Source organism: Barbus barbus (genome assembly GCF_936440315.1).
Source record: "Barbus barbus genome assembly, chromosome: 41".
Lineage (NCBI taxonomy): Eukaryota > Metazoa > Chordata > Actinopteri > Cypriniformes > Cyprinidae > Barbus > Barbus barbus.
Genome location: NC_136719.1, coordinates 5,900,635 through 5,912,464, shown reverse-complemented (window position 1 = coordinate 5,912,464; position 11,830 = coordinate 5,900,635). Strand labels below are relative to the sequence as shown.

At 36.3% G+C, this 11,830-nt stretch overlaps 1 protein-coding gene across 2 annotated transcripts in view; it reads right to left on the bottom strand.

The window, feature by feature from the left end:
- The window catches only part of LOC306860213 (plakophilin-1-like), a 33,352-nt gene that overhangs the window by 1,032 nt on the left and 20,490 nt on the right, over positions 1–11,830 (bottom strand). Inside the window, exons 12-14 of one of the 2 annotated variants that reach the window (XM_079401790.1) lie at positions 11,631–11,715; positions 3,576–3,667; positions 312–3,477 (exon numbers count right to left, since the gene is read on the bottom strand). In XM_079401790.1, coding sequence (XP_079257916.1) covers positions 3,587–3,667; positions 11,631–11,715 — 166 coding nt within the window. In that variant the 3' untranslated portion in view covers positions 312–3,477; positions 3,576–3,586. Of the gene's footprint in view, positions 1–311; positions 3,478–3,575; positions 3,668–11,630; positions 11,716–11,830 lie in introns of those variants that run through there. The other variant, XM_079401791.1, reaches the window with a different exon arrangement.

Below are 11,830 nucleotides of genomic sequence, written 5' to 3'. Positions count from 1 at the left end.
TGCAGTTTAACGACGGTTTAATGCCAACTATATTGTCTCTAAATAAAATCACAAAAAGGAAAGTCTTGTCAGCCAACAAGCCATATTTCGATATTTTGATTTGAGGTGAAAACTGAATGAGAGGATTTTTCCTCCTCAATATATCCTCATCTTTCATATTCACTCACACTAAATGTACAGTATGTATTGCTTAAACTGTAAATAACTGACAACTTATTTATTATTATAAATATCACAAATTCAATACATTTACATCTAACATACACAGTTAAATTCTCATAAAAGCAACACACCATAAAGTATTTCTTGTTGAATTGCACTTTTATTTCTTATTTTTATGCAAGATTAAAATGCACATTTTGGTCATGTAGATGCAAAGAGTAATTTTACACAACCACAATATTTTAGTGCAAAAATATTTTCTTTTTGTTTGTTAATTTCCAGCCAAACAAACGTCAAATAAAAATAATACTCACAAAATACAATATCACACACATTTAGCAAACAGCACACAGAAAAGGCAAGTTTGGTTTTTAAAAAAGGATGTCAATCAAAATATTATATTACTGTATACAGGTACATCTAAATAAATTACAATATCGTGAAAAAGTTAATTTTTTCCTTGTAGCTTATTTCAAAAAGTGAAACTTTCATATATTTTAGATTCATTACATGTAAAGTAAAACCTTTCAAAAGTTTTTTTGTTTTAATTTTGATGATTAGAGCTTTTGATGAAAGTCAAAAATCAGTCTCTCAAAATATTAGAATATTTACATTTGAGTTTCAATAAATGACCATCCCTACAGTATAAATTCAGGGTATCTCTTGTTCTTTGAAACCACAATAATGGGGAATACTGCTGACTTGGCAATGATCCAGAAGACAAACATTGATGCCCTCCACAAAGAGGGTAAGTCACAGAGGGTCATTACTGAAAGTGTGGCTGTTTACAGAGTGCTGTATCAAAGCATATTGAATGCTAAATTGACTGGAAGGAAGAATTTGGGTCGGAAAAGGTGCACAAGCAACAGGGATGACCGCAAGCTTGAGAATACTGTCAAGCAAAGCTGATTCAAATACTTGGAAGAGCTTCACAAGGAGTGGACTGAAGCTGGAGTCAGTGCATCAAGAGTCTCCACGCTCAGACGTCTTCAGGAAAAGGGCTACCAAGCCACTTCTGAACCAGAGACAACGTCAGAAGCATCTTACCTGGGCTAAGGAGAAAAAGAACTGGACTGTTGCTCAGTGGTCCAAAGTCCTCTTTTCAGATGAAAGTAAATTTTGCATTTCATTTGGAAATCAAGGTCCCAGAGTCTGGAGGAAGAGTGGAGAGGCACAGAATCCATGTTGCTTGAAGTCCAGTGTGAAGTTTCCACAGTCAGTGATGATTTGGGCTGCCATGTCATCTGCTGGTGTTGGTCCACTGTGTTTTCTGAAGTCCACAGTCAATGCCGCCATCTACCAGGAAATATTAGAGCACTTCATGCTTCCTTCTGCTGACAAGCTTTATGGAGATGCTGATTTCATTTTCCAGCAGCACTTGGCACCTGCCCACACTGCCAAAGGAACCAAAAGCTGGTTCAATGACCATGGTGTTACTTGTGCTTGATTGGCCAGCAAACTTGCCTGACCTGAGCCCCATAGGGACCCAACAATGCAGATGACCTGAAGCCCGCTATCAAAGCAACCTGTGCTTCCATAACACCTCAGCAGTGCCACAGGCTGATCACCTCCATGCCACGCCGCATTGATGCAGTAATTCATACAAAAGGAGGCCCAACCAAGTATTGAGTGCATAGAAATGAACATACTTTTCAGAAGCCTGACATTTCGGATTAAAATATGATATATATATTTTTTTTATCTTATGTAATATTCTAATTTTCTGAGACTGAATTTTGGGTTTTTTGGTTTTCATTATCTGTAAGCCATAATCATCAAAATTTAAAGAAATAAAGGCTTGAAATATTTCACCCTGTGTAATGAATCTATATAATATATGGGTTTCACTTTCTGAAATGAGTGACAAAAAATATTGACCTTTTTCATGATATTCAAATTTTTTGAGATGTACCTGTATCTAGAAAACAATGAATCTTGCATTTACTGCTCTAAGCAGCCGAGTGACAAACAAAAATATCATTTCATTTTTCAAAATACAGCAATATTTCATCATAATAATTCAGACACCCCCCCCCCCCCCATTTCAAATGAATGCATCTAGCATTACATCTCCTAAAATACAATGTAAAATAGAAACAACAGATATTGCTATTAGAACTTCAAAGTTTAAGGTGGTACTGATTCTACAGCAGGTGAGAACTGAATTTAACCCAGCATTCAGTCCACTTAAGTTGAAGGCGGCAAAACATCCAGAGCAGCGAATGCAACCGAAAGTTCATTAAGTTCCAATCCAACCGTCATTCCAATGATTAATCACTCTGGTTTTCATTTAGATTTTTCAAATCAAATCAACAACGATGTCGCAATGTTTCAACGTCTTACTTTTCATCTCACTTACTTTAGTATTAACATTGTTTCACCTGTTTTTCCCCCCAACATTAATACAACAACTGACATTATTTTAATCACATTTCAAAACTCAAGGTTTTTAAAAGTGTTGGTTGTCATTCCTAACTCTACCTCAGAACAACTTAAGTGGACATCGAGAAGAAATAAAATGGTGCATTTATCCAGTAGGTTTTTAATAACTGCGACATAAGGGCATGTTTAGAAACCGACAACTATTCAGGCTTCATTGCACCAAAATGAAAAAGCTTTATCCAACATGTATTATGATCAACAATATACAGCACAGGAGGACAGGGGAAGGAAAGCAGCAGAAGAAGAGTGGAATTATTACTCTGCAGGACCAGTAGTGCAAGTTTGTCAAGCATAAGTGTACAAACTCCTTCCCATGATAGATGTGCATATGTGTGTATGAGGCACTAAACAGGCCTGTACTAGCTGCATCATCCGTTAATCCATTTATCAGAAAACGGGCGATTGATTATTCCTCCATCAGTGGATGTCAAGCTCAAAAAATTATAGGAAAGTGCCATTAAAATATCATAAAAACCATCCAAATGACTTGTTTGCTAAATTCCAATTCATCCGTCCAATTCATGAACAAATCAGTCGCCGCAGTTTGTGAACCACTGCACTGAAGAGATCTGTAAGGATATTTACTTTTGGTAAATTTTTGATCTGTTCTTCACACTAAGCATCTGGCTTTCACACAAACCCATTATCATATTTTTGTTTTGTTTCCATTTTAGCCCTCAGATGAAGAACATTTGGGTTTAGAATGACAGTGAGAGTGTAATAGTCCTTAAACATCTTTTCCTTTTTTTTGCATACAATTTGCAGGAATCCCATTAAATCTACAATATGTACTGTATATACCCATAATGTCCTGCAATATATGAAAGCAGGACAGTTCTCTGAAACTCTGGGGCTCCCTGCAGAACTGCAAAACTGAAAAAAAAAAGACATTAAGTAAAAGTATGAAAGGTATCAGAATCCAGGCAATAACATAAAATAAATAAAGTAAAAGCAAGTGTTTTTCCACTCACTTGCACATCTCTCAGTGTACATTCATGCATGTTGCTGTCCGGTACGCTGTAGCAGTGACATCATTTATAAACGTGTACTTGTTCATCCCTTGCTGCAAAAGAATAAAAGGTCAAAACTATAAATGGAGCATCGTTGTCCTTTCAAAATGACACACATCACCATCACAATTAACAGTGTGAAAGCTCTGAGAACCAAATGCATGTCGAGGCTTTGCACTGAATCACTACTCATCACGCGTTTACACATGCCTGTCTGAGCTCCAGAGGTTCAGCAGTCGTAGCTGAACGCTTCACTACTGACTGACTGAGGTGCAGGAATGGAATGAACAAAAACAACTACATAAACTCTGTAATATTTCAATAGGTTAAAAATTTCAAAATTGCATCAATGACATGAAATGCTTAAATTTGTGATTCGCATTAAATCACAATCACATATATCAATTATTAGTATTTTTAGTAAATAGTATTTTTATTATACATATTTAAATATTAATTACACATCCATGCATATTCTGTTCTGCAAATAAATAAATAAATAGATAAATAATATCTGTCATTTATTAAATAATATTTATTTATTTCCTAACTTCAGTTAATCAACAACATTTGTCTCAACAAAAGGTTGTTGTTTTTTTAAATAAAAATAAGAATTGAGATTTTTCCAATTATATATGTATCAGCTTTAATGTACACTCACCTAAAGGATTATTAGGAACACCATACTAATACTATGTTTGACCCCCTTTCGCCTTCAGAACTGCCTTAATTCTACGTGGCATTGATTCAACAAGGTGCTGAAAGCATTCTTTAGAAATGTTGGCCCATATTGATAGGATAGCATCTTGCAGTTGATGGAGATTTGTGGGATGCACATCCAGGGCACGAAACTCCCGTTCCACCACATCCCAAAGATGCTCTATTGGGTTGAGATCTGGTGACTGTGGGGGCCATTTTAGTACAGTGAACTCATTGTCATGTTCAAGAAACCAATTTGAAATGATTCGAGCTTTGTGACATGGTGCATTATCCTGCTGGAAGTAGCCATCAAAGGATGGGTACATGGTGGTCATAAAGGGATGGACATGGTCAGAAACAATGCTCAGGTAGGCCGTGGCATTTAAACGATGCCCAATTGGCACTAAGGGGCCTAAAGTGTGCCAAGAAAACATCCCCCACACCATTACACCACCACCACCAGCCTGCACAGTGGTAACAAGGCATGATGGATCCATGTTCTCATTCTGTTTACGCCAAATTCTGACTCTACCATCTGAATGTCTCAACAGAAATCGAGACTCATCAGACCAGGCAACATTTTTCCAGTCTTCAACCGTCCAATTTTGGTGAGCTCGTGCAAATTGTAGCCTCTTTTTCCTATTTGTAGTAGAGATGAGTGGTACCCGGTGGGGTCTTCTGCTGTTGTAGCCCATCCGCCTCAAGGTTGTGCGTGTTGTGGCTTCACGAATGCTTTGCTGCATACCTCGGTTGTAACGAGTGGTTATTTCAGTCAAAGTTGCTCTTCTATCAGCTTGAATCAGTCGGCCCATTCTCCTCTGACCTCTAGCATCAACAAGGTATTTTCGCCCACAGGACTGCCGCATACTGGATGTTTTTCCCTTTTCACACCATTCTTTGTAAACCCTAGAAATGGTTCTGCGTGAAAATCCCAGTAACTGAGCAGATTGTGAAATACTCAGACCGGCCCGTCTGGCACCAACAACCATGCCACGCTCAAAATTGCTTAAATCACCTTTCTTTCCCATTCTGACATTCAGTTTGGAGTTCAGGAGATTGTCTTGACCAGGACCACACCCCTAAATGCATTGAAGCAACTGCCATGTGATTGGTTGATTAGATAATTGCATTAATGAGAAATTGAACAGGTGTTCCTAATAATCCTTTAGGTGAGTGTATATTTAAAGCAGACAATAACAAAAATAGTCAAATGTCGAAAGTTTAAATGACATTTAATTGCATTTTAATTAACTTACAACCTTACATTTTTTTCTGTTGCTCTTTAATATCATTTAATACAATTCTAATATAAACTTAGTGATATATACTAACATTATATTATTATAAATTATTATTATCCTGTTATTACAAATAACATTACATTTCACAGTGTTATTCGGTTATTAGGGTTGTTAAGGTTATATTTAAATAAGAACTAGATGACAACAAAGGTCATTTAAAAATAAAAATCAGGGAAATGAGCAAAATCAAATATCCAATTTCAATTCAATGATATATTGATACATTTAACAATCTCTAATATTAGCTGATAGCAAATATGGTGCATGTTTCCACACTGTAAATCAGCACAAACGTCTGATGTGAATACATATTTGTGTGTGTTTTGGACTAATGAGATGTCAGTGTGGATGGAGCTACACAACCTCATGCTACTGAAATACAAACAAATGATAAAATGACCTGCTTCTCAATGCTGCTTAAGAAAAAACTCAGATTAGCATGGATCAGACAGCTTTATAGCGATGTAAGCCTAAATATCTAAATCAGCTTTATGTGATCAAAAACATGTCTGCTGAAATGCCAATATACACCGTGTGGATTATTATTATAGTCTATGTGGTATACTATTTGAATGTGTTTGTTTGTTCCAGAAGACGAGTGTTGTGTGGGTGTGTGTGTGTGAGTAGGTGTCGGAGGGTCACATTAGGATGAGTGTCTTGTGTGAAAGATGTTTGCTCCGCTCATGCCCTTCAAACCCTACACAAAGAGAGAAATAACTCGTCTCCCTGGATTCCTCTCTTATCCCGCTGAACCTTTTCCAGGGCTGGGTGGAGTACATGTCAGGACCTGGAAGTGTGTGTGTGTGTGTTCATGCAAGCGAGTGGGAGTCTTATTTTGTGTGTGAACTAGCAAACAGACAGAAAGATTGATCGCAGCCAGGGGATTTTCTTTTACCTCAAAGCAGGAAAAAAATCTAAGAAAGAGCACCACATGTGTGAACACACCCCACCACACCCTGCTTTCTCCACTTTCCCTTTTTCTTTGTCCTCCCATCATATATTCGTTCAGAACGAGGAAATATTTGTGTAAATATACCTTCACTCTTCCTCTGAAATCATTAAGAGCATCTTATGATAAACCACTTTGAACAAATGTTCCTTAGGTATGTCGTTTCATCCTAACAATGCAGTTCCAATGAAAAATGTGCATGTATTTGTGAGATGCATTATGTAATGAATGTCAGTTTTCAAATACTGTTATGTAATTGAACAGGCGAATCATGTTTGAGTACCAAAATCAAAAGTACTACAAATGTTTTTTTTTTTCTTTCTTTCTATACAATACAATGAAAAAAAATTAGCAATGCAAAAATCTTAATGTCAGATTAACAGGTAAAAAATAAATAAAAATACAAAATAAATTATATATATATATATATATATATATATATATATATATATATATATATATATAAACCTACCATTAAAATAATAGACTCATCATTTCTTTGTCAGTGTGCGAACGTACAAAATCAGCAGGGGATCAAATAATTTTCTTTCCTACTGTGTGCGTATATATATATATATATATATATATATATATATATATATATACAGTGGGGAAAAAAATATTTGATCCCCTGCTGATTTTGTACGTTTGCACACTGACAAAGAAATGATGAGTCTATTATTTTAATGGTAGGTCTTTTGAACATTGAGAGACAGAATAACAACAAAAAAATCTAGAAAAACGCATTTCAAAAAAGTTATAAATTGATTTGCATTTTAATGAGTCAAATAAGTATTTGATCCCCTATCAATCAGCAAGATTTCTGGCTCCCAGGTGTCTTTTATACAGGTAAGGAGCTGAGATCTCAGTTTGTTACCTGTATAAAAGACAACCTGTCCACAGAAGCAATCAATCAATCAGATCCCAAACTCTCCACTATGGCCAAGACCAAAGAGCTGTCCAAGGATGTCAGGGACAAGACTGGAGACGTACACAAGGCTGGAATGGGCTACAAGATCATCGCCAAGCAGCTTGGTAAGAAGGTGACAACAGTTGGTGCAATTATTCGTAAATGAAAGAAACACAAAATAACTGTCAATGTCCCTCGGACTGGGGCTCCATGCGAGATCTCACCTCGAGGAGTTTCAATGATCATGAGAACGGTGAGGAATTAGCCCAGAACTACACGGGAGGATCCTGTCAATGATCTCAAGGCAGCTGGGACCATAGTCACCAAGAAAACAACTAACATACTACGCCGTGAAGGACTGAAATCCTGCAGCGCCCGCAAGGTCTCCCTGCTCAAGAAAGCGCATGTACAGGCCCGTCTGACATTTGCCAATGATTCAGAGGAGAACTGGGTGAAAGTGTTGTGGTCAGAAGAGACCAAAATCGAGCTCTATGGCATCAACTCAACTCGCCGTGTTTGGAGGAGGAGGAATGCTGCCTATGACCCCAAGAACACCATCCCCACCGTCAAACATGAAGGTGGAAACATTATGCTTTTGGGGGGGGTTCTGCTAGGGGGACAGGACAACTGCACCGCATCAAAGGGACGATGGACGGGGCCATGTACCATCAGGGCCAGGGCATCGAAGCCAACCAGGGCATTGAAAATGGGTCGTGGATGGGTATTCCAGCATGACAATGACCAAAGCAAACGGCAATACACGAGTGGCTCAAGAAGCAGCACATTAAGGTCCTGGAGTGGCCAGCCAGTCACCAGACCTTAATCCCATAGAAAATCTGCGGAGGGAGCTGAAGGTTCGAGCTGCCAAACATCAGCCTTGAAACCTTAATGACTTGGAAAGTATCTGCAAAGAGGAGTGGGACAAAATCCCTCCTGAGATGTGTGCAAACCTGGTGGCCAACTACAAGAAACATCTGACCTCTGTGATTGCCAACAAGGGTTTTGCCACCAAGTACTAAGACATGTTTTGCGAAGGGGTCAAATACTCATTTCACTCAATAAAATGCAAATCAATTTATAACTTTTTTGAAATGCGTTTTTTCTGGATTTTTTGTTGTTGTCTCTTGGCTGTCTCTCACTGTTCAAATAAACCTACCATTAAAATTATAGACTGATTTCTTTTCTGATATACTTTGTCAGTGGGCAAACGTACAGCAGGGGATCAAATTACCCCCCCCCCCCACTGTGTATGTGCATATTTATATATATATATACAGTATATATATATATATATATATATATATATATATATATACACACACACATATATTCGTACCAAACATTTTCGGTATGGCTCTTTCAGTTCCTTACGCATATGTACGGAACAAATACAGCATTGTTTTAACCACTGCACAAATTAAACTTCATTGGAAATTTCCAGTTTTATATATTGTTACTTTTGATAAGAGCAAATTCTCATCTTTTGTTTTGACGCTCTTTAATGTGGCGTGACAGATCGATGTATAAATGCCGATGTTAAAACGGCAGCGCGGAGCATGAGTGAGCATGATCATCGCTTCCTCTTTACTACTAGTTTTAATGTGAAATAAACATGAATGAACATCTCATGCCTCATGTAATTGCTCAGCCAGTGTTTCAACCACAGAAAAATGTAAAAAAAAAACAGCTTGTAAACAAACTTCCAGGTAGCATTTCATTTACCTCAGACAAGTCATCAGTGTTCACAGCTCGTTAGTTTGCAAGAGAAATGAAGTCTAGAGAAGAGCATTTCACGAAATATTGGACTCATTATATTTTACTTTACCTGTTAGTGATGTCTTAATTATTTAATGTGTTTAAATAAATCTGTTACAAGTAATGACAGCCACTGTGTAAATGAATATATTTCAACAACGAAATATACATTTTATAATTTAGAAGATAATTAAAAAAAAAACTGCATTATGTGCAGTTTACATGTTTGCATACATTTTTAGGTTCTGCATACATTTTTTAAGTTGAGTGTTGATTATTGAGAGTAACTAAGAATGCAAGGAATACTTTCCTGATTTGTAGCAATTTTCTGAGAAAGCAAAAATTTTCAAGAGTGAAGGTCTTTTTTCTGATAAAGAGATGTATAGGTTGAAAAAGATTCTCACCAAAGTTAATGTACAGTTAGGGACTGATGTTGGTAATGACAAACATTAGAACTATACTTTTATGAGATGATTTTCTGTTGGTGTTTCTTGTGTATCCTTTTCTTCTCTTTGATGAGAGAATTTCATATTGCTTCTCTCAGTTTTAATAAAGCATGAGAAAGGAAGAAAAGATTTGAACTATATGAGCTAATTAAGATTAAAAAATAGACATTTTCTTCACACAAGAAACACATAGTGATGCTTTGAATGAAGCTGATTGGGCAAGTGAATTTGATGGGTTATCAATTTGTAGCCATAACACATCTTTAAGTGGAGGTGTTGCAATCCTGTTCTCAAAGAACTTTATTCCAGTTTCATACCAAGTTGAAGAAATTGTAAAGGGAAGATTTTTAAAGATAAGAGCTCAATTCAAGTTTTATGGTTTAGTTTTTTTATGTGTCTATATTCCCACCAATGCAGTTGAAAGAATGTTTTTTTTAAATATATTATGTAAAGTAATAAGTGATTGTAACACTGAAGATTTGTTTTAATAGGAGGGTACTTTAACTGTACAGAGAATGCCTCTGATAGGAATCATGTTGTGCCCCATATGGCTTCTCGAAAAAGACTTATCCAATTAATAGAAATGCATGATTTAATAGATATATGGAGAAATTTTCTTAAGATGCAGAGACAGTATACTTGGTGTCATTCATACAACAATATGTTGTCTTTAGCAAGGTTGGACATTTTATGGTTTTAGTTATCAACTTAATATTTTCAGAGATTGTTTTACTGTTCCAGTCAGTTTTTCGGATCATAGATTAGAGCAGTGTTTTTTAACTTTGGGATCCATAAAACCTAAAAGTGCGTTGTGGCATTTTAATAATAGTTTATTAACTGATTTGGAATTTAGGGATATTTTTAAGTTTTTTTGGAATGACTTTAGAACCTTGCAGCAATGGTGGGACTTTGGTAAAATACAAATTAGACAACTGAGTCAACAGTATGCTTGCAACATCACTAAAGACTTAAATAATTTAATGGTAAATTTAGAAGATATAAAGAAACTTTAAGAATCTATTGATACTGAACAAAAACATGAGCTTATTGGAATTTTAGATTTGAAAAAAAAAGAAATAATTGGCTGAACTTTTAAACCTGAAAGCACAAGGGGCTTTGATCAGACTCCGTTTCCACAATATAGAGTGGATGGATATGCCTTCAAAAATTAATTTTAATTTGGAGAAAAAAAAATGGTCAAAAAAGATTTATATATAGCTTACGTTCTAAGGGTGGTGCACTCTTTCGTAAGAGGGCAGTATAATTTTATGAAGAACTGTATGGCAGTGAGCTTACACACAGGTCAGACAGTAATGTGTTTATTGAAGGTCTTCCTCAGGTATATTTGTGTAACCATGTTTTTAATTGAATTGTAATAAAATGGCGTTTTAAAATTCTAAAATTCTCTCTCTCTCTCTCAAACGATCGATCGAAAATTAATTCAAATAAATATGATCTTACTGCACTTTTTCATCTCTGTGTATGATTTGAAGCAGGCAGAATGCTAGCGCTAACTGACGAATATAACCGCCATTTTTACCCTTCCGGCCAAATATTGCACTGCAAAGAGCAAGTCTAGTTTTAACCTGTCTATAACTTGGCAAATGACCATGGAATAAGTGGGATAATCAATGATTAATTTTTTTGGGATAATCAACAGCTAGCCATGCATTAAAGGATTTTAAATGCACTTTGCGTCAGGCGGTTCTTTACCTCCATGTTGTGCATTTAAAATCCTTTAATGCATGGCTAGCCATTGATTATCCCACACATATACATATATACACATATACATATATAATATATATACACACGCATACACATATATCCTAAATTTGACTTTAATTTTCTAATATTTTTTTAACTGTTGCAAGACTTTCAAAGCTGCGCCATCTATTCCCCTGACCTTGAATGGCTTTAGCTCCTCTATGTAGTTTAAGGGGCGGACAGTCTTACCTTTTTCAGCACACTCTGGATGTCTTTTTGTCCCCACATACTCCAGAGAAGAGCTCCAGCATCTTTTCTGGATGCCTCGAATGACCTGCGAGAAGTAGAGAAACAGAGTAACTGTAATATATGGGTGACTATCACAAAACCTTATTGAATTAGAGTCATTTGTTGGTTTCTTTCCCACTAAACTTCAACCATGAGCTTGC